This window comes from Rhamphochromis sp. 'chilingali' (genome assembly GCF_963969265.1).
Source record: "Rhamphochromis sp. 'chilingali' genome assembly, chromosome: 1".
Taxonomy (NCBI): Eukaryota; Metazoa; Chordata; class Actinopteri; order Cichliformes; family Cichlidae; genus Rhamphochromis; species Rhamphochromis sp. 'chilingali'.
In genome coordinates, this window is record NC_137929.1 from 548,301 (window position 1) to 571,727 (window position 23,427).

The 23,427-nt window shown below is 41.4% G+C and overlaps 1 protein-coding gene across 4 annotated transcripts; it reads left to right on the top strand.

Moving 5' to 3' along the window:
- Positions 1–1,505: 1,505 nt before the first annotated feature.
- On the top strand, positions 1,506–22,951 carry LOC308398314 (uncharacterized protein). 4 transcript variants are annotated; one of them, XM_080884877.1, is made up of 5 exons: positions 1,509–1,588; positions 10,815–11,191; positions 17,187–17,292; positions 20,896–21,492; positions 21,818–22,951. In XM_080884877.1, exons 3-5 carry the CDS (start codon positions 17,275–17,277, stop codon positions 22,508–22,510), a joined length of 1,308 nt encoding a protein of 435 aa, XP_080741003.1. In that variant the 5' UTR covers positions 1,509–1,588; positions 10,815–11,191; positions 17,187–17,274; the 3' UTR covers positions 22,511–22,951. The 4 variants fall into 4 exon arrangements, with proteins under 4 accessions (XP_080741004.1, XP_080741003.1, XP_080741006.1 ...); XM_080884878.1 differs by lacking the exon at positions 10,815–11,191 and having other exon boundaries at positions 1,506–1,588; XM_080884880.1 differs by lacking the exons at positions 1,509–1,588; positions 10,815–11,191 and adding an exon at positions 3,220–5,824.
- Positions 22,952–23,427: the final 476 nt, after the last annotated feature.

Sequence of the window (23,427 nt, forward strand, 5' to 3'; positions counted from 1 at the left end):
GTGGTGTGATTTATGTAGGCATTGCTGTGTGACAGGATGACTTTTCTTGCACACCCACCAAATGAGGGCGCACATGCTTCCACGCCCACTGGTGACTGCACACATCCTTTCAAGGAAGCATTTCATTCATCCCTAACAAATGGAACAAAACACTGTGCAGCGTGTTCAGGTTTGAACGTGGCCCTGGCCTCTCTCTGCATCCACCTGGCACATGCAACACACATCCACTCCCTGCTGAACTGCTTGTATTTGATGTGTTGAAGTTTTGGTAAAGTTTGAATAAATTCCACTTTATTTATAGGAACATTTCATCTGTGGACTCCTGCTTCCCCTCTCCTTGAGCCAGTTTGTGACGGGAACATGACATAAGAAAAGTAATTTATCCCTTTTTGATTCTGTGTATCTGGCGCTCATCCAGTGAGTTCACACTTGGCAGAAACAGACTGAATTTGTCTGGAGAACTTTGGCTTCAGCCAAGTTAGATAAACACACTGTGTCTCTGTCAAAACAGCAGTGTAGTTGTGGCACCCCTGTGAGGGAATGACCACATGAATATTATTTTGTGTAAAACACTCATGTAACGGGACATTTTTCATTGCTATATGTATTTATTTTCAGTTTCTTTAAGAGGATAGAAAATCCATGTAACAGGGATTCATTTTATGTTAGAAAGCAGTGAGGGCGGAACTTTGGTGCTTGCTCCGGGGTTTCGGGGAGCAGTAAGTGGAGCCCACCTTCCGCTGCTTCCTCAGACACGTTCTGGAGGAAAGCAGAGACGCATCGTGTCTTCCTTACTCTGCTCTTCACCTGCTTTTACAGGTCGGTACACGGTGCTCGCACCGAAAATGTTGTTTATTGTCACCATGGTTACCCACGTTAATGTGAATGGGAGAGTTAAGGCGGTCCGCCAAAGTTATTTATATGTAAACACGGGAGAAAACCAGAGGAGTGTCCCGCGCGACCGCACCGCGAGCCCGCTCGTTAGGTGGAGCGCTCGTGAAGCAGAGTCAGTGCGCTCCTATGCTCTGTGCAAACGTGTTGTAATGCTCCAATCAAATCAGTTCTGTGAGATGTGAATGTTAATAGTTCTGTTAAAGTGACTGAGTAGATTAGCTAGTGTAACACAAGCACTCTGAGCAACTCTGTGTAGCTAACAGAGGCATTCATGGGTTGATTCAACAAGCTGTGTTTCATGATGCACTAAATAGTGATTTTGCCAGTAAATTACTGGAGGGAACAAATGTAATGTATTTACCAATGCTGTTATTGAATAGAACTGTTTAGCCAGTAAGACACTGCAGAAGACAATGTGATGTGTTTATTGATATGATAAAAGGATGTAGCTGTTATGGAAAGAAGTGTGAACTTGAGAAACTGAACCAGTTAAAAAGAGTATATTTCACTGATGTTGTGAAATAAGTAAATGTCATTGATGTGAATGAGGAACCAGCTGAACAGTATATTGAAAGCTCATGTTTAGTGTTTTATAGCATTTATTTGTGTGAAATAAATCAGACTCAGACACGTTCTGGAGGAAAGCAGAGACGCATCGTGTCTTCCTTACTCTGCTCTTCACCTGCTTTTACAGGTAACATATTTGTCATCGAGGTCTTCATCCTTGGGACCCGTAACATAGTAACTTCTTCATTGTTATACTTCTATAGTTTTCCCATTTTGTGAGCTGTGGATGTGGAAAGTGTCTCAGTGACACATCCACATGAAAACGGCGTTACCTTCGTTCATTTGCACGTCAAATGAACGAGCTGTTTGGACTTTAACGTCACAGCTGATGCTTCGATACTCGAACTCAAGAGTTCAGCTTCCACTCAGAGGTACAAGTACACACAGCAAAGATAAACGTGTACACAAGGTGGAACCCACAAGTGCACAGCTCCGACCAGAGATGGGAAGTAATCCGATTACTTTTTTCAAGAAACGAGTAAAGTGAGGGATTACTATTGCAAAAAAGGTAATTAGATTACTGTTACTTTCCCGTAAGCACGCTGCGTTACTGCGTTACTAAAACCGCAGCTGTGTGCAGATGAACAATGGATAATCTATCGAGTGTGGAGAGAGTGTGAGCGTGCAGCGTTTAAAGCGTGGAAGCACTGACCTTACTTTGAGTTTGACTCTGTAAAAAGTGACAAAAACATTAGCATCCGCTGTTCACTGCGTGGGAAGACAACATGCTCACTCACTATGTGTTAATGGGCATGCTTATTTATAACTTTGATTAAATGTCATAAAAATAATTCCATGCCAGCTCACCATTGGTGATCAGGTAGTTTCTGTTCCAGTTCCAGTCCCATAAATCATGAAGCTTGCTGCCAGAAAAGCTTCAAATCTCCTTTGAAAGCTGTTTGTGGTCTTGATTGTGGGAGCTTCAGTTGTCTGACTCCAGCTGCCACACAGTGCTCACTGATATCATTTGCAAAAACCCCAGTGTGACAATATTTATCAGTGAAGCAGAAATCAGGAAGTGACGACTTTTCTTTGAACATTTGCTGAGGCTAAGCTGTGCTTTCTACCACAGTTGGGAATTTCCTGGTTTACAACAAATTATTGTGTCAACACCGCATAAGATTTCAAACTACAGGAAAATCACTGGAGTTATAAGAGGCAGACAACGACACACACACCACATGCATGCTGTTGCTATTTATTGTGGATTAACCTGTCAAGGGCAAGAACAAAAGAATTCTGCCTCAAATACAGGAAATCATAGCTTTCCTGTATTTCCTCCATTGTTGGCATGCTGGTTAGTGCTGTTGCTCCACAGTAAGAAGGTCCTGGGCTAAATTATCCATGAATGTAAACGGCTGTGTGTTTCTATCTGATAGACTGGTGAGCTGTCCAGGGTGTACCCTGCCTGGTAACCTATCACTTCAGGGTTATTTCCCAGCCCTGCTGCAACCAGGATAGAGATAGGAGGATGGTAGTTGTTGTAGACCCATTCAATTTCAATTGAAGGATTAAAATGTTCCAGGAGCTCAACTTACTCCATCTGAACATGTTTCAATCGTGTTTTATGAACACAACATGCAGCTTTACTGAATATGAAAAGGTTGTGTTGATTTAACTCAGTTGTTTAAGTTTCTGCCAAAGCAAAACCTTTGTGTGCAACCAGTGTCCACTATTGAATCAAGTAAATCCAACATGTTTTTGTCAGTGCAAAAGGAGTTACGGTGCCTGTATTCCTGCACAATATTGTCCCGGGAGGGAGGAAAACTATCTGGTGAAGTTTTGGTTGATTTTTGGGTTTTGCTTGACACTAGGTTGATTTTATCAGTGAGGTTTGGATTGTTTTCTTTCTCTAAGAGAGAGAAAGATGGTTTTATGCTTGGACATGTTTGCAATGGGCCCCAGTATTTGTTACTTTATTAGTATTTTATTGGTTGCGTTTGTTTGTGCTTTTGTTACAGTGCACTGAGATAAGAACATCTGAGAGGTGTGATCCACCGGTGGTGATATTTTGGTATTTTGTGAGTTCCCGATTTAACAAATCAGCTCTTTAATCCAGACCTGAGAGGTTGAACTTTAAAGCGCTATAAAATATTCTTACTGGAAACAGTGGCAAAGTGTTTTTCTCCATGATTATAATGGGCTTGGGAGAAATTCACTTATATGTGACATTGATCACATGAGAAGTCCTGAGCCTAAAAGGATTGCAGCGAGTCAATCCAGTCCAAAAACAAGGAGCTGTTTTCCTTTAAAATGATGACGTCATCTTGCTGGTGATGGAGGCTCGAATAGGCTGCGCGTGAGACTCCATTATCAGCAATATCTGGTATGAATGTGTGTGGATGTATGCATGTGACTGGACTGTGATGGACTGACGACTAAAAGTTTAACTGACTTGATACTGAGACAAAAACGGTGCCGACTTTAGGATTAGTGAATGTCCACAACAATTCACCCAGCCTGTAGAAGAAGGGTGGAGGTTTTGTCTTGCTTTGTTTGTGCAGGAGCAGAAGGATGACAGAGACTAAAGGGGGAGGCTGTAGCTTCACATGAGTGTGAGCTGCAGACTGAACCCTTTGGTTGCTAATGTTGAGTCACTGATGTTTGCATTAAGAAAATTGTGTTTTATTAGCTGTGTTTTAATTAAGGTATCACATTATATTGTTGGGAATGTTAAATGCTAAAGTGAAGAAAAGCTTTGATTTCACTCATGACTGAACATGTTATTATTAACCATAGCAGGCCACTGTAAAGAGTCAATTAACTGTTATAGAGGAAAAAAAGGCCAAAAACTCTGTTAATACCTATGAATAACAGGCAATGATAGACTTGTCACATTCAAAATAGAGATATGTAATAACAAACACGGGTCCGTGTCATTTAGGTTCTCCATTGAAATAGTCAATCATTTAGAAAAGTAGAATATATATATATATATATATGTCTCAACGCTGTTTCTCAATAATATTAAAAACCTAAAAACTATTGTTGTGGAAGATAGAAGTCACTGTGACAGCCCTCTGACTGTGGAGGACGTTTGTAATCCTATTTCTGCACTTAAGGCCAACAAATCTCCCGGCACAGATGGTTTAACTGCAGAGTTTTATGAATCATTTTCTAATCTCCTGGCTCCGTTCTTACTGCAGCTTTTCATAGGAAGTGTAGAGAATAACATCCTCCCTCCTACTCTTACTCAGGGTCTCATAACACTTATTCCAAAGCCAAACAAAGACTTACTTCTTATTGATAATTGGAGACCCATCTGTCTGCTCAATGATGACTATGAGATTATGGCTTTAGTACTTGCTAACAGAATGAAAGAGTTCTTGGACACAATTATCGATGAGACACAATCAGGCTTTATGAGAAACAGACACCTTTCTAAGAACATGAGACTGGTTTTAGATCTACTTGATTACTCTGATTTGGTATCTGACTATAGCTTCATTCTCTTCCTGGATTTTTAAAAGGCTTTTGATACAATTGAACATCAATTTATTTTCCACTCTTTGGAAAAATTTGGCATTTTTCTGTAAAGCTATCAAAACCTTGTACACGAATGGCAATAGCTCAATTAAAATGATTAAGACTCCACCCCGAGATTTGACCTGTTATACAAGGAATCAGCACAGCTGATAAGGAGCTCATCATCAGCCAGCTAGCTGATGACACCACACTCTTCTTGAAGAATGCAAATCAAATCCGTCCAGCCCTTAGTGTTATTAGTGATTTCTCTGAGGCATGTTAATACTTTTAGCTATTTTATATCCATAAATCAATGGCGTGTCCAGCGGGGTGGCCTGGGGGGGCACAGGCCACCCCCCCAACCAGACTGGCCACCCCAGGTGCCACCCCAAAGGTAAAACAATAAAATTCAATCAAATATCAAATGTACGATTATGTTTTCACGGTGAAGCTCAGATATCCGAGTGTAAGTGAATGCAGCATCGGCTTCTACGCTATGCGCATCACGTTAGCAAAGGTAGGCGAGCCAAGCACGAAGGACAACACTGCAGGAAACAATTTTTCGGTGAAAGAAAATGAGGACAGAATAAATGTCCCGGTAAGTAATATTAAGTTTGTTGAGTTTAGTAAACTTCGGTGAAATTAGAATCCCAAGGAAAAAATAACACTTAAAGAATTTTTGCAGCCGTCGAATATTTCAGACAGTATGCGACTGAGGGCAGCTAACATAAGAGTTATGAGTTATAAGATGCAGGTCGATGTGTAAAAATAACTCAGTTGTTTGGTGGTGGCTATGGCGGGGCTTCCACAAAGGCCAGCAGGTGGATGAGGGAAGGGGAGGCAGGAGGAGAGACCCGAGGCAGCCGCCAGTCCGAGTGTCAGGTGAACTGAACTTCAGGTAAGAAGTTATGACCTGCAGTCTATCTGGGTCAGATATAAACTAAGTTTAGGTGGAGTTTATTTTCGTTGTGCTGACTTTTTACCCTCAGTTGCAATAACTCGTACTGCGTTCTAGCCAGCTTGATGGAGTTTTTATACAGCTGGGTGGGTGCTATGATGTTACTGATAGTGAACTTTATTTTATTCATGCCAACGGCTCCTTAAAAAAATGGAATGGTCCCTCATTCAGAGAAAATATTACACGTTTCGTATTGAGCTGAGAAGAGACGCAGTTTGTCCCGGACTTTAGCTAGAATGGAAAAAGACACAAAGCTGGAGTTATTCTGTCGTTACGCTGCACAGCTGCCTCTTCTTCTCTCATTCTCTCACCCTCTCTCTCCTGCTGCTACTTCAATCATGAAACTGATCAATGATCAGCTGATCGGCTTTTCTCTCTCATTTATTTATCGCCCACTTTGCTGGGTGATGTCGGTTTGTATATGTGGTGAGAGGGAAACATGAAGATGAAACCAGGAGATGTCCTTACTGAATCATCAGAGCTGAACAGGTGATGGAGAAACAGGTTTACCTTTTAGGTCACATGAATGAGTTGAAGGGAAGTTATGAACTGTTTCTGAGAGACAAATAACACCAGGATCCTTTTCTATGTAGCTGACAGCTGGTAACTGTGCAGGGGTGGATCTAGCAAATTTTTGCCAGGGGGCAGGTAGGGCATTAACAGGGAAAGGTGGCACAAAGAAATACTTTTCTTTCTTATTCTCATTTAAAATACAGCTTTTATTAAATAATTATCTGAATCTTACAACCAAAGTTTTTATCTGACGTAAAATGTATAGAAATCATACATATACCAACAAAACTGTACATCACTGTCACAACAGCATTTGTTTTCATTCAAAGGCTTTATGGCTTTAATACCTGGTGGGCCGGTCTCTAGTCAAAATGCCCGATTTTCTGTACCGGTCCAGTCCTGCAGGTTAATACTGGCAGTGTCACCATGCCAGCTGACTGTATTTCATCATCAGCCAGTGTTGTTCTTTATCAATATTACCAAAGTTTACCATAAGGCAGCATAGAAAGTATTTACTTGCTTTCAGGTTTTATTCAAATATTAGTCTTTTCAGTTGTTTCCCCACTTTTTCCCTGTTTCAAAATCAAACACCAGTTTGTGAGAAGATTATCTTCTTTTTTTAATAGGCAGATAAAGTTTTGCATTGGCATTGGCTAATTTGTCAATTGTTTGCTACAAATGTTCGTATTTTAATATTAAAAAATGTTTTTGCCCAAAACATATGTGCACTATATGTCAGTAAAAACACTATGCAAATATTGCTGTCCTTGAATGCTGAGTAAACACTGACAAAGCACTGATTGTATCTCTTGTACTTTATCAACGCAGTATCTAAAAACTTTGCACCGGAGTGGTTAAAATCTCATTCTAATAAGAGTTAAAAGCGCATTCGGTTATTAGGTTTACAGGATTATTGAATTATGGTTAATGGTTGGTAGAATTTTTTTTTAAACATTATCTGCCAATTACATCTGCCACCCTTCTCCAAATCTGTGCCCCTACCTGGCCCCCCCAACAAAAATTTTCTAGACACGCCACTGCCATGAATGTAAGTTTATTAATAAAACACCATATTTCTGCCGTTTTATAAGGATATGAATTGTACATACAATCAATTTCAGACTCAACCAACAAAAAGCCTCTCAGAACAATATTTATATTGTAACAGTTGCTATTGTAATGCAGTGTATCACCACATGGCGGCGCCTCCTGTCTCACGACTGGTGTCACCCCCTTTTTGTTCTTCTTCGCACTCCTCCTGTAATGGATGCTCCCGTGTGTACGCGGACTAGTGTGCTCTTTAGTAATGTGTGGTAGAGGTAGCACTTTTATTTTTGATATTGTAAATAAATGAGTACTTTTTGGAAAGTCAGAAGCTGTTGCTCATTCGCTATCCACCTGCACACCTCCGCGGCTGGCTTCATCTCCACTGCACGTTACAACTGGCGCCCGAACTTTTTCCCCTTGGACTTCAGACGATTTTTGCATCCCGCCGAGGATTCTTCTCTTCTAGCACGTGAACTGTCTCGGAAATCCCCCCAGTTTTGCGGACGCTCAGACGTTTTCTCCAGCCATGGCCGCAGCCTCAGCTCAGGTGGGACCCGACTAATTTCTGGATACCGTGGTGTGCCGCTGCTCCGCTTAGGAGAAAGAAAAAGAGAGAAGCTGACTCCGCGACGCGAATGGACTCCGTGGATTTGTTATTTGTTGTTGGTTTCGTCTTCTAAGGATTAATTCTTCTGTGGAGAGCCTGGACATGAACATTTCTGCTGGCTTTTCATTCCCCTTTCCCTCTGCTGAGACTGACTGTAGCACATGTAAGTGATAGCTTGGCCGACTACAACCGTTGGTGCTGGTCTTCGGCTCAGTATAACGAAACGACTTAAAACTAATCTTGCATTGAGCTCTAGTGTTGCAGACATGCTATTGTAATAACATGGTTCTGATCACTCCAGTCTAATTTCAGTTGTTGGGCGAAATTTTATTTGTGGTTTTTCTAAATTTAATCTTGAACGCATTTTTGCAGTTTTGTCTTTCTAGTCTGACCTAACTGACTCTTTTACTGCTATATCAATAACTGCGCTGTGCCCTGGAGCGGCTTAATTTTTTTGAAATCGCAATGGCACACTGCCCAGACGACTCTGACTCAGACATGGAACTTACCTCGTTACCTATGATAGGTTTGTAGCTTGAACCCATCCGCTGGAACGTTGGAGACAATATAATTACACTGCAAAGCAAGACACAAGTAGGCAAGCTTCATGTTTCTCGTGCACGGGAGAAAACCGGACAACGCGCCGTCCCTTCGCTTGACCCCAGTTGCTCTCGTCCGTTCTCCCGTACCACTGTTCTTTTATTGAGGTTACATGAATATGCATAAGTTCATTAACATATGACGTCTACATACAAACAAAGAGTACCTTGCCTGTGTATGTGGGTGTGTGTGTGTGTATGTGGGTGTGACCCTGTGTAGACTCTGGTGCTAGCTGGTGCCAGGACGTCTGGGTCCATCTAACAAAAGGCTCTTATACTTAAACAGATATACGTGTGCTTGCTATACCATAAATCAAAGATAAACTCTCCTAGGGAGTGTGATCCATGCCAGGACACTGTGCAGAGGAATGTATGCACCCCCCTCTACACAGAGTTAATACAGACCTCTTTTAGGATGAGACATCCTTTCAATCTACCAATGATTATATACTTCTAAGCATATATGAGTAAATGTTTCTAAGCATAAATGACAATCAACAATACAAAATCTAACATTCCCCCCTTTTTGACGTTTATGCTTGAAAAGTCCCCAGTTACGAATACCTAATGTCTGACAGTTTCAATGCAAACATTGTTATATTCAGCATATGTCAAATCACCCTAAATTACTGAAAAAATACACAGTTTAACAAATGTATTAGCGGTTATCCCTAGGGATGAGTACCGGTGTCCGGTGCCATGATTGCACCGGTTCTGACATAAACGGTAGTAACCAGACCGAAAAGCAGCGCACATTTCGGTGCTTTATTTCGGTGCTTTTTTTTCCTGAGCTGTGATACACTTCTAGCCAATCATTTTACGTTTCCGAGGATAGTAGGCGGGTCCAGGTACGTACGTTCTTTTATGCAGAGCTACAGATTAAAAATGCCCAAGGCAAAGCGGTCAAAAATCTGGCTGTACTTCACAGCAAAATATGCAAACTCAGCAGCAACAAGTGCTTTAAGCTGATACTGTGATACTGTCAAAGGAAGTAACACCTCGAATCCGATGAAACACCTGGCGACGCATAGCGGTTTTTTTTTTTTTAAAAGCCGAGAAATGCGCCGTATTGGATGGCAGCAGCAGCCGTTCTTCTCTGCGTGAGTAGCTTAATGTTGTTCGTGTGTAATTTACATTGAGTAGGCTAACCACGTTATTACATTAATGCATGTAAGGTGAACTAGCAAACATCATCATAGCTACATGCGGCTGTCTCCTTGTTTGATGACAGATACTCCCTTCACCCTGGCCAAAAAAGCTAAAACGACCAAAGAAAAAGTGGAAAACAGCTAAATATGAGAGGTTTTTGGACAAAGTTTGTATTTTTTCCATTGTTTAAGCACTGCTTCCAGCTAAGAGTGATACCATATATACCCCATAGCTGCAGAAAAGGCTAACATTGTTATCTTTTTACAAAAAACCAGCTGAATATGAGAGGTTTTTGGACCAATTTTGTGTTCTCCATTCTTTAAGCACCGGTTCGAGCACCGTTTGAGCACCGGCACAGTTTCAAAAGTACCGATTTGGCACCGGTATCGGATAAAACCTAAACGATACCCATCCCTAGTTATCCCATTCAGTGATCTCATCTCATGGCAAACTGCATCCTACAAGCAAACAAAGAAATTGTTAATTTAATAGTGAAAATAAGAAAGTAACATTTTCAAAACCATCTCAGCTTGGTGGTGTTTTCTCTGGGTGTGCAAATCACATGTCTCTCTGCAGAGTGGTTTGAGTTCTGCAGGGCGTCATGAATGTCTCTTCCAGTTGTTTCCATCACTGTCCATAGGACCAGAGTCCGAATGTATGTAGAATAAACATTCAAACATACTAGTTAGTTTTGTTGTTTGTCAACATGGGTCTCAGCTATTTCCAAAGCTGCAGACCTCTCAGCACTCTAGTTTTATGGCCTCTACCAACCCCCACCACCTCATTCAAGCCTTCGTCCTGTGAGGGGGATATTTATGACTCCTTCATTGTCCACGCTCTGCAGAGAAACACCTCTGTGGAAAGGGTGCAGGGTTCCGTTATCTTACTGCTGTTGTGATCCCAGCAGTCTTCAGGGTATCATCGTATTCACAGTACAGTGGCACAGCATTAGGTGATGTTCATAGGAAACTGCTGTCATCACCACCATAGCTTCTGGTTCCTGTGCTTTTCACAGAATCATGATGTCATCCTCGAACTCCTTCTGCGCTGTCGATGGAGCCTGGCACGCTCCCGTCATCCCTCGAGTTTTCCTGTCCCTACGCTGCTGAAGATGATCTCTGATCCTCCTGAAGTCTCTCTCCTGGCCTCAGCTCCCATCCTGTGGACGATCCTCTTAGGCACTCCTTCTCGTCATGGATAGTCCTGATTTTGGGCCTGCTGGATCTGTCTCAAAACACTCAGCTTCTCTGCCTTCCTCCTGGTTCTGCTGATTCAGCTGTCACGCCTGGCACTTGGTTGCCCTAGAGTTGATCAGAGGCTGGAGGTTGAAGTGCGAGCTTACCCTACGGGGGCTCAATCAGCACTCCCCCCTCACCACCGAAACAACCAAGTGTGAGATTTCTCTATTGTGCTGTCTTGAGGGTGCTGGGGTTTCCTGGGACCTCGACCTCTTTGCAGTGGCTCTGATAAATCCAGGAGGGTCTCTCCGCTATTTTGCAGGCAGTTTCATGGTCCTTGCTGTGGCTCCAAGGTCTGATCTCATGCTGGGCCCCAACCAGCTTGACCTTTGACCTCAACCACTGCCTGGGCTATGCCTGGAATGTTTCTCGCTTCTCACTGCTGCACCTGTATTTCAGAAAGACTTCTATTTGGAGAGCATGTCAACAATCATCAAACCACATTCTTTAGTTCAGTGAACTTCACTAATAGGCCATCAAAGCCTCATCTGAACATGGGTGCACCACTTGCATAGATTTAATACTTGTAAATAAACAGCTAATCACACAAATCACTGCAACAATAATAGTAAACATTGTTTAATGTTAATTCTGGACCCCACTTCTTGACGCATGGACAACCATGCGTCAACTCACCAAACCAGGATCCCTGTCTTAAAAACTGGCTCCACCAGGAGCCTGCATACAATAAAATCAACTTCACTCTTATAAACAATATATCAGAAGAGTAATAAGCATTCAACATCAGCAAGACAAGTGTCATGTGCAGGTTTTCTCAAATCGGGAAACTACAATTATTTCCCTAATTTGCCTCAGACATGGATCATCCCATGTGCTCAGTTAACATTAATGTAATCAGTGACTTCTCTTAAGCAAATTCACTCCACTCATATATCCCTATGGGCTCAAAGTGGCCAGCTAAGAGCCCATATTCAACTTTCCCATAAACACCGTAACCTCTTATTTGTTTTACTCATGTCACTTGACCGCTTGTGCCGAATCCTCCACAGCATTCTCAAAGAAACAAACATTAGCAATACACATTGACTGTGGTCAGACGGAGGTCAGACACAGGTCAACAGGTTCCAGAGGTGCCATAAAAACACCATAAAGGTAGCCAACCCTAGCTGTGGAAAGAATGACAGTCACATATAAACCCAGAAATCCTGTAGTAGGAAAACATTAACTAATCCTCTTATAAATCACATGATCAAACACATGATTAATCATCTGCTGTAAAAAGAAATGTAAATGTTAGCGCTGCGCAGGTGTGTACACTTTCTCACAGTAATGTCTGTGAGCAACACAAGTTAGTGGATGACACACACATAGTAAATTCACAGACAGAAAAGATGGCATTTAAAAGATTAAATCGTCATGCAACCGCGAATGTTGCTGTCATCTTTCTGCTCCTGTAACAAAAAACACATAAATTCATCCACCCTTTTGTCCTGTCTAGGTGGAGGTTAACCTTGAGTCGTGGTCATGTCCTGTCAGCTTTTACCAGTCAGTCAGTTTGTTCTTTATTTCCATTCATTCATTCATTCTTTGCTGATAGTGGAACCTGTCGTCGCATTTAGTTTCCACTTCCAGCAAAATGACGTCATTTCAAAAAGAAAAAGAACTTCTAGATCGGATTACCTTGCTGAATCCGGTTTAGGCTGGGACATTCATTTAATAATTGTCCCAAATAAGTGGCTTTCTCCTGAGCCCATTTTAATGTGGAGAAAACTCACTTGTAAGGCTTTCTCGACAGGTCGTATAGCACTTTTAATTTCTGACGTGCAGATCTGCTTAAAGAAAAGAAATAGACAAACAAAATCAGTGCCTGTTCAAAAGATAAAAATGAAAAATAACAGAGATTATCAAACAAAACTTTCAGTGCACTGTGAAAGTATCAAAATAAAAAGGCCTTGTTAAGTCATGACACAAACTCCTCATCTCAGGAGGGTAAATCATACCATTAGCATGGTTCATCATACCATCATACTAATCGGCAGGCTCGACTTCACAACAGAAGAAAAATCATCAGCTAGATTCACTCCAAGCCAACCATCAGCTGCACAACACACACATAAGCCTAATGTGTCTTATTAGCTATGAGTTTAATCACCAGGTCTGTGCTCTTCACTCATTTAGGCCACAGATCTATTTTATTCAATTTTCCTTTTCCCTTCATCATAAAACATGTGACATGCTGTCATGCACTTCATAAAAGAAGTTTGTTCTGATGTATTCAGAGTTGTGTATCTAGATACAGAATTCACTCGCACATCAAAGCAGGAAACTCAGTGTTTTAGAGTCTCCACTCAACACAACAACTCCAACACATCTCATTCACTCGTGCTAGAATTCAGTCACCTTTCATTAATCTAAAACCGATCAACTAATTTGCATATCAGCTATTAACCCACTAAGTTGACAGGACAACAGGAAAGCATGTTCAAAATAGTATCACAAAAATAGAATTTCCCTCATACAGTAAATTACTTGTGCTGCATTAATCAAGCAGGAAGCTTCTCCCAATTTACCATTTTAACACTAAATTTATTGTCTGATCACTGGTTAGTCAAACCAGGATCTTTTTTTCCCCACAAAGGTTAAATTGTTGTCCTGCAACCTAGAGAGTCAATTTTTTTTTCTTTAGGATAAATTCAGTATTTGATAACAAGTGTCTGCTAAATTGACACTATTTTACACTGATGAAAGATAACAAGCTAATTTTCATTGCATGGGTGTTTGTGTTATTAGGCAGGTCTAATGCATGTCTGTGGAGCTGCATCTCCAGCAGAGCATGTTCTTAAACCTGCCTTTCCTACACACTTCTCTGCTATTATTTAATCATTTCTTAACTAATGTGCTATGAGTCTTCATGAGTCATTTTGTGTTTGGAATTGTTAGTAGGGTTAATGCATGTTCTGCTTGTTTGTGTGATTTTGTATGTTTCTATTTGTTTCAGACTCCTTCACAATTTTCCCACTTAAGCAGTCAGTTTTCTTTTCCCCAGGTTTGCTAACCCAAATTTTGATTTCCCACATTTAATAACAGCATTCCTCTGTGTTTCCACTTTCTCTCACTCTCTTGTCCTCTCCCACTTTCAACAGTTCACAGCCGGCAGTTCTCCTTCAGCTTTGTCCTGTGTTCAACTGTCTCTTCTTGCCATTTTACTCCACAGGTGGCAAATGTCAAACTCCAACAGTCTCCTCAGTTCTCCTCAAAAGTTTTCTTCACATGCATAGTGAAGTTGCAGCTTGTTGGAAACACAGTGCCATTCATCCGATCAGTCAGGATGATGGGTTTGCTCTTCTTCTCTGGTGCTGTTTGTCCACATTGCTGCTGCTCGCTGGGACTCTTTGTTCAGGACTTTGCTGCTGTCTCTTTATCTGCCATGTTATTGCTTTGGAGCTGCATTCCTTGTCTTCAGGGAGGTGTGAGCTTGCTTGTGAGGTTGAGAAACACATGGTGCTGTAAATAAGTCAGCCAGAAACTTGGCCTGAACGTTTCCAATGATGTTAAACTATAACTTTCTTCCGACCGCTGCATGTGGAAAATTGATTCAGGTCTGCTTTTCACCTGAAAGTGACAAACTAAGACATGTTCATTATCATCATCACTGCTTAATCAACACATCTCTCTCTCTCTCTGTGTTTGTGTGAACAATCCTTTCTTAAAAGCAGAAAATGACATTGTAGTTGTTTTTCGGCTGATCAACACAAAACCTTTTTCCTATGATTATTTTTCTTCGTCTACAATGTAATTTGTCTCTTTTTCACTCTTTTTTTTCCCTTTACAATAGCTTGTGATCCGCAAAATCACTGCTCTCACTCACAATCAGAGGCAATTACTTTTGCACAGTGCACAAAAACACTGTGATGTCAGACACATTCACACTCACTTTGTCATCTGCATAAATAAATCATATGGCTGGTGATATGTGCCATGGTGATCCATAGGCATGATCACACGTTTATTTAATTATTTTCAACCCAACAAAACAAATAAACAAAAACATGATGCTGATGCTATGAACACTCCACACACATGAGTCAAGATGCAGGAAAACTGCGCATGGAAACGCTGCACACTCCAGTTATCATATGTCTGTGAAGGTTCTCAGTCATCCAGGTCATCGTAGTCAAAGGAGCTTGCAAAGAAAAGCGTCTGGACTTCTTTAAGTTGCTTGAAGACGTTTCACCTCTCATCCGAGAAGCTTCTTCAGTTCTAAGGTCAAATGGTGGAGAGTCCCAGATATAAACCTAGTGGGAGTGACCCCGTGACCCCCACAGAGGGACAAAAGGACCCCCTGATGATCCTCTAATCACCTGAGCCAAGGTGTGAAATTGGGTGTGGGACCCAATCAGCCAGAGTTTCGTGTGTGTTAACACACACCCAGGAGTTGTTTGCTCAAACACTCTAAGAAATATCTGTGCTGTTAACACAGTTTCATGCTTCAAGAGACACTCTTTAAAGCCTCGTGCTTTGGCACAAACAGCTGGCTTTTCTTTCTCCCTCTTTTCAATGGCTTCCATCGTCAGCACTACATCAACGAAGAGGCCATCATCTGGTTTTCCAAAATGTCCAAAGATTTTCTGGAGGGCATCATGCTTGGCCCACCACCGTGTCTCACCTATTGGACTGAGGCGTCTGTGTCTTGTGTTTTTGGTTTGTTTCTCCCACAGATTAACCCTGTGATGGGACTCCTTGATGAACACAGCTATGTCATTAAGTAAATTAAAGAGTGATCCACTTTCAATGACACTTTGTGTTGTGTCAGCAATCACAAGATTAAGTATGTGTGCATAGCACCACACATGCACATGAGTTGGAGACTGGGCAGTCATAAGTGCTGAAAAGCCTTTGTACTGGCCCTGCATATTTGAAGCACCATCTGTTGCATTCCCAATGCACATGGCCTTGTCTAGATTCAGATGCTCTAAAACTCCGGAAAGCAAGTTTACAAAGTACTGCCCCGTGGATGCTTCGCACCTCACTATGGAGACAAGCCTCTCCTGCACAGACTCAGTAACATACCTGATGATTACTGAACACTGATCATAACCTGTGATGTCTTGGGTTGTGTCTAGCTGAACAGAAAACATCCCAGCTTTCTGGACATCACTGGCGATGCTCTCTTGAAGGAGATGGCCAAGTGCATCAATCACTGAGTTGGCAGTTGTTTTGGAGAGTAGGGTGATGAGAGATCCTCTACCTCTTGATCCACTGGTCTGATGCAACTTCTTGCTTTTTTCAATGCAGTCATTCAAATGTTCTCCAAGGCACATATCATACTTGCCTAATAACACAATTAGTTCCAGAAAGTTACCATGATCGATGGTGTTATCACCTAAAGTGTATGCAGCCTCATTCTCCACATGCCTATAGCTGAGTCCCCTCTTCCCAAGTACTTTGATCACATCCACCATACGCTCTAAAACTTGCCGTCTCTTTTTCACTTGTGCTCTGTGAGCTGACAACTGACTGCCAGCAAACAAGCTCCTGATGTTGCCTTTTGAGCACCTTAAGAAAAAAGCTTCAGCACAGGTCTGGTGTGTAGTGCTCTTTTCATGCTCCTCTGTGCGCAGATGTATATGTCGCCAGTCACTCATGCCTGTTATAAATGTGCTGGTGTCAGTCAGCCTTGCAAATGCCAGACACACAAAGCAGAACAATAAATGGCGTTCTTTGCAATAAGTAAGCCACTTCCTGTTGGTGCCATCTTTACAGCTGAACACCCTCATCACAACTGCACTGCTACTGTTCTGCTGTGGGTGGTAATCTAAGAAGGCCTGTAATATGGCAGGTTCAGGGCGAGCAAAGTAATCGATGCCCTGGCTCTCTCTCTCCTGCTCTTCCATCTCTCTCTCTTGCTCTTCCATCTCTCTCTCTTGCTCTTCCATCTCTCTCTCTTGCTCTTCCATCTCTCTCTCCTGCTCTTCCATCTCTCTCTCTTGCTCTCTCTCTTCCTTTTCCTAAATCCCTCGTTTTGCACAGTCCCTGGTATCAGTGCTCAAACCTTTTGTGTTTGTTTCCAACAAGTTGCCCACCTCGGGAAACAAAAATGTGTTCTTTTACTTGTCAGATGAACATATGAGACACTTTGACTCTTCAGTGCAGTGTGGAGCCTAACAAAGATCTGTTTTGTGTCCCAGCTGATCAGCAGGAGGAGGAGAGTCTGACGGAGCAGCAGAGGAACATTTTCAGCTACTTGGACTCAGCTCAGCCACTACAGAGGAAACAATGAGCTCAACACAGAAGGTGACAGACAGAGCAGGACCATATGACCAAAGATATTTATCACCATATACATTTGAACATTTGCCATAACGATGTAGCTGACGATAGAATTGACACCAGACAAAATACTTTACAGCTGCACAACTTTATTAAAAAGCCATCAATGTATTTTCACTGAAACAAGCAGCTGTTGTTTATGTGCATTAAAGTTATATAAAAATGTAACAGTGCAAATGCAAATTCCTCGCTGACAGTTTAACCAAAAGGCGTTTCCAGTGGAAACTGGCCGACACATCCTGAGCATAACCATGTATAATATCCACTAAACTTCAGAAGAGGTTATACAGTCGTGGCCAAAAGGTTTGAGAATTGCATAAATATTGGAACCTGGAGAAGTTGCTGCTTAAGTTTTTATAATAGCATTTTGCCTGCACTCCAGAATGTTATGAGGAGTGATCAGATGAACTGCATCGTCCTTCTTTGCCATGAAAACGAACTTAATCCCCAAAAAGCCTTACCACTGCATTTCATTGCTGTCATCAAAGGACCTGCTGAGACCATTTCAGTGATCGTCTTCTTAACTCAGGTGAGAATGTTGGCGAGCACGAGGCTGGAGATCATCATGGCTGTATCCCGATTCAGGTTCTGCAGCTTTAAAGTCCTCAAGGGCCGCGTACTCAAAGACCTCTAAGGCCAAAGTGCGAGGCTCGTAGGCTCGTGAAATGGGACGTCTAGCCTCCGTCGCGCTGCCCAGGTTGCCTAGCAACCATGATACTAACAGCTGGAAACGTTTCATACAGCTTTGTTTGACAGAAATGAAGGAGAACATATTTAGTTCATTTGTTTCTACATGAGCTCTGTGTGATTTGATGAGTATCTGAGGCTGAGACCACAGGACTGTGAAACATGATTGTTGGGCTTCATTTCTGTGCTGAACAGTCGTTTAAGATTAGCTGTAAATAACAATTAGCTGATGTTGTTCATGAGAAAGTCATCTCACTGTGGTAATGTAAATATAATATGGCCAATATTATAGTTATTATTTTAATCACTTCACTCACAGACAAGTATCTGTGACAGTGTGTATACAGATGTATCATATATAAGAGACAAATGTTGTTCATTTAATATGTTGGTACTAAATGTGGCTCAGTGCTTACATATATGTGTAAAAAGCAAATGTAGGAGCTGTGATAACTGTGTCTGATAGAATGAAGAGTAGACTGATATATGAAATATTCCTTTATTGGGTGAGAAAATCAGACCATGTCATAACTGCTTTAAGTCACACAGAATAGATATCAGAGCCTTAAACAGGCTGACTTCTGCTAAATGGGTCAAACTGGGCAGAAAGTCTACAAACACATAACATCCTTATAGAATATGATGTAACACTATAGATCAACTTAGCTCAGAATATATAAAGCATATAAACAGTTACAGCAATATGATGCAACAAACACAGCAGCTACTGATCCAAAATACTCAAAGCTTCATAGAACTGAAACCAACATTTATTTTTAGCTCCATCCTGCTGCTGATACAGACTTTAGGTTTCTGAACATTAAACTTGTTGCTGCCTTTCATAGTGTGTAACTTGAAGGCCCTGAGTACTTTCTCCCACACTGAAAACACTGGGATGATCACATTATTTGAACATTACCTAATAAGACTGATTCAGCACAGACAGTTATGTTAAACTTTCCTAGCAGTCCTTCACAAACAGGGAACAGTCTGTCTATTCCCTCCATCTGTCAGCAGCTGCTGGCTCTTCCTCCTCCTCTTCCTCACACACTGCTGAGTTTGTCCTGGTGGATCATCAGGGCTGCAAAGCCTCACAGATGATGTGCAGCAGTGGCTCCCTCAGTCTGTCCTCACTCTGGACACTTGCAGTCGTCACACATGGAAATCAAATGTGTGATAAGCTGCAGGATTCAAACACAAGTGTAACTTATAAACACATGTTCATACTTTTATTCCACAATCAGAGAGAAAGAAACAGAGAGAGAGTGCAGGACAGACAGACAGGTGACAGTCTCAGGTGTACACACTGCTACACAACAGCACCAGAGAAGCAGGATTTAGTGTTTGTGTTATTACGAGTGTAAACAAGAAGAGTTCCAGATGGTGCAGTGGACACATGTGTGACTGCTGTGATTAAAGCATCTTTCTTTCAGCTTAACGAGTGAACCGTCAGCTCGTTCAAACACACGTTAAAGTGCGTTTGGCTCGACACCACCGAACAGAGGCAGCAATATAACACAGCTAACATTAACAGTGCAGTGAATCCTGCTTGTGCCGTGATGTTCAGGACTGCAAACCGAGCAGCATCACTGACTTTCAGCTTGTTGTGTTTGTGGATATATGACTGACTTTAATTATCCACAAAATCATCACATTCTCTGTCAGATTAAGGTCGACTATTGAACGGCGTATATTTTAAAGGCTTTAAAACCAAGTTAACGCTGAAAGTACAAACATCACTAATGTCACATAACTCTGCCGACAAGGCATAGCTATGGCTATGAAATGCTCTTTGTGTATCACTTCTTCATTATGAAAGATGTCATTAATGCACTAGTAATGTCTCATCTGGAGTATTGTTCAATCATTTGGTCAGCAGCTAATAAGACAGATCTTAACAGACTTCAGTTAGTCCAGAATAAGGCGTCCAGATTAGTGTGAAGATGTTCATACTATACTAATATTGATCAAATGCATAATAACCTTTCTTGGCTTCCTGTACAGGCTAAAATATTCTATGGCTTACTTGTAGTTCTAAAGAAAGCAATTCTGTTAAACACACCACATTTATTCTGCTCAGCTGCAGTATCCAGATGAAATACATCATCATATTACACAGTTTTCAACAAGCTGCAATTTAGTAAATGCTCGAGTTAAAAGTAACGTTTTGTAAAACTGTTACATTTAGAGCAACTTTTAAGTGGAATAAGTTGCCTTAAAAAATTAGAGAATTATTCAAAACTTCAATGAACACTTAAAAGCCGATTTACAGAGCTTTTAGTTGTTGTAAATATTGTAAGACATGATTTGTTTTTGAAATTTGTGTAATGTGCCTCAATGTTATTGATATTATTATTATTATTATTGATTGCTTATGTTTGAACAATTGTGAAACCTCACTGTGGATGTAAGAGTGAAATTATGTGGATATCTTGAATCCACTTTATTGTGTAATATTTTATGTGAGTATTTGACGGAAGACGAGCAACATCTGTTGTGGAAGCTAACGGGGTTCCTTTAGAATAAACAAACATAGGATTTATTATCACTGAATAAATCTGTATAAATCTATACAAATTATAGAAATATGTAATAGGAAACAACAAAATAATCTAAATTATAAAATAATGTGTGTGTGTGTGTGTGTGTGTGTGTGTGTGTGTGTGTGTGTGTGTGTGTGTGTGTGCATGAATTATCTTTAACAGCAGGTTGGATGTAATGTGTTAGAACTACCAGCAGGTGGGGATAAGAGACCTTTAATGTGTTTGGTGCCACGCTCCACCTTCAGGTTTAAAACTAGTGTTAATGGAGTTTGAAGGTTGAGTTTGTTCCACGACTGCATTTCACTCACTGCCTCTGTTTGTATCTCTGTCACTGCAGGACCAACATGGAGCCAGAAGTCAGCGCTCTCAGGAGGCCGACAAACCTCACAGAAGAAAGGGAGAGAAAAAACACACCTGTGACGAGTGTGGGATGGGTTTTACTGTGAGGGCTAAACTAAAACGGCATCAGGTCATCCACACTGGAGAGAGACCGTTCAGCTGTGACTTGTGTGGAAAGTCTTTTTCCTTGAAGGGTTACCTAAAAAAACACCAACTCATCCACATTGGAGTTAAAGCGTACAGCTGTGATCAGTGTGGCAGAGCTTTTACTCACAGTAGCAGCTTACAGAGGCATCTAGTTACCCACTCTGGAATTAAGCCATACAGCTGTGACATCTGTGGAAAAACTTTCAGCCGGAGAGAGAACCGAAATACACACCTACGCATTCACACTAGACATGATGTGTACTGCTGTGAACAGTGTGGCAAAGAGTTTACAACAGACGCACAGTTACAACAACACATGTTTACCCACACTGAGGAGAGACCTTATCGATGTGACCTGTGTGAGAAGACTTTTAAATCTCCACGTTACCTGAGAGAACACCAACAGATCCACACCAGAAAGAGACTCTACAAGTGCAGCTACTGTGAGGTATGTATTTATATTGTTATCTTGTCATTTTAGCCTGACTGTTTGGAACAACTCTGCTCATTAAACTGTGTTAGCATGTTAGCAATTCTACTGCATGGAAAAGCAGCTCTGAGTGATTATTCAGATTTTCCTTTCAGTTATGATTTTAGTATTACTGTAGTATTATGGTGGTAGTATTGTAGTTATTGCAGCCCAGTAAACTGAGTGTGTTAACTGAAACAGTCAAATGTAGTTGGACGTCTGCAGAGATGCTCTTTATTTCAGGCGACGTTCAGGATACAAATGTTGAAGGACTGACTTACACTGTCTTTGTGTCTTTGTTTAGAAGCAGAGCGACACAGATGGATCCAGTTCTCAACCCTGTCATCACTGTGGTGGTGGGAAAAACTTTCATTGTGACCTCTGTGGAAAAACTTTCAGTCAGCAAAATACCCTAAAAGTACATCAACGTAGACACACTGGAGACAAACTGAAATACTGCAAAGAATGTGGGAGAAGCTTCACCACATCACATCGCTTAAAACGACATGAACTGATTCACAGTGGGGTTAAAAAGCACCTCTGTGATCAGTGTGGGTCATCCTTCACCACTGCAGGTCAGCTTAAAACACACAAACGAGTCCACACAGGAGAGAAACCACACAAGTGCAGACACTGTGAGAGAAGCTTCTCACATTCAGGTAATCGTAACATTCATGAACGTGCACACATGGAAGGAAACTACAGCTGTGACCAGTGTGACAAGAGCTTCAGGAATCTCAGTTCATACTCTGCACACAAACGATCCCACGTTACTAATAAACTGTTTCACTGTTACCAATGTGCCCAAACATTCACCTCATTGTCTGCTCTGTGCAAACATCAGCGCGATCACTCAGGGCTGAAATCACTCCCATCACTGGATCACAGTGAATCTGAAGACACAGAAAGATCCTCTGGTTTCTGTGTCAGACTCAAAAAGCTTGAGATCAGGCTCCACAGAGTTCAGATAGAATCATTTAAACTTGTGTTGAACTGAACTGGTTGCTGGGCTGAACTTCTACATAATACAGATCTACATGGGATCTTCTTTTCTGTTTTTTACTGAGTCAGTTTTGTCCTTTTTTCTCTGTCCTGGTTTTGCTCGTCTGTAAATGATTGAAACTCAGTCAAATAGTTCATTGTTCTCCAGCAAAACGTTTTGGAAACTCATGTTTAACCTTTAAAACTCTGACATGTTTTAGCACACAAGGCTTCATCGGGGAGTTCACTCATGATTGGACCATGATAACAAAGGTTTTTAGTTCTTTCAAAGAGAGTCTTGGAGATGTTTGATGTTTCTGTTTTTCTGAAACCACCTGAAAGAAAAACTATTTTTCTTGCTTTATGTAGTGTGGAAGTTTTTAATGTTTCTTCATCTGTGATGTTCTTGAATGTGTTCACGTGAAGATGGTACAAATAAACTGTCCTTTCAGCTTTAGCTCCTAATTTATTCATTATTTATGGATGTAGCACAGCAGCCGTCTCTTGATTAACACATGGAGGGCTCGGGATCTGATGGTGTCGTCTCCCTAATTTGCCCACTCAGTAAATCTCACTCATGGCCAAGAAATTGAAATAAACCTTGTTTCCCTGCTGGATAGTGATCCACTGTAACTCTGCTCCTCCTTCCTGTTTAGGATTTCTGTGGCTGAAGTAAAATTCCCTCCATCCATCACTTATCCCAGCTAACCCAAAGTGAAATAAAGTTTTGCTGGTCTTAAAAAAGCATTACAATAATGGGCATTACCAATGCAAACTGAATGATACAGAAGATGAAAGAAGAGACTTTGATCAGTTAATAAAGCTCATGATCTGGATTCATTGTGGCTGCTACACAGATACTTCTGGGTCACTTCTCTCAGTTAGGAACCTTCCTCACCAAACTGACTGTTGGACCACACCCCTGGTTTCATG

What these genes read in the sequence shown, in the direction of transcription:
- LOC308398314 (XM_080884878.1), top strand. An exon ending in ACAAGTGCAGCTACTGTGAG is followed by an intron (nt 21,493 to 21,817) that starts GTATGTATTTAT and finishes GTCTTTGTTTAG; the next exon opens with AAGCAGAGCGACACAGATGG.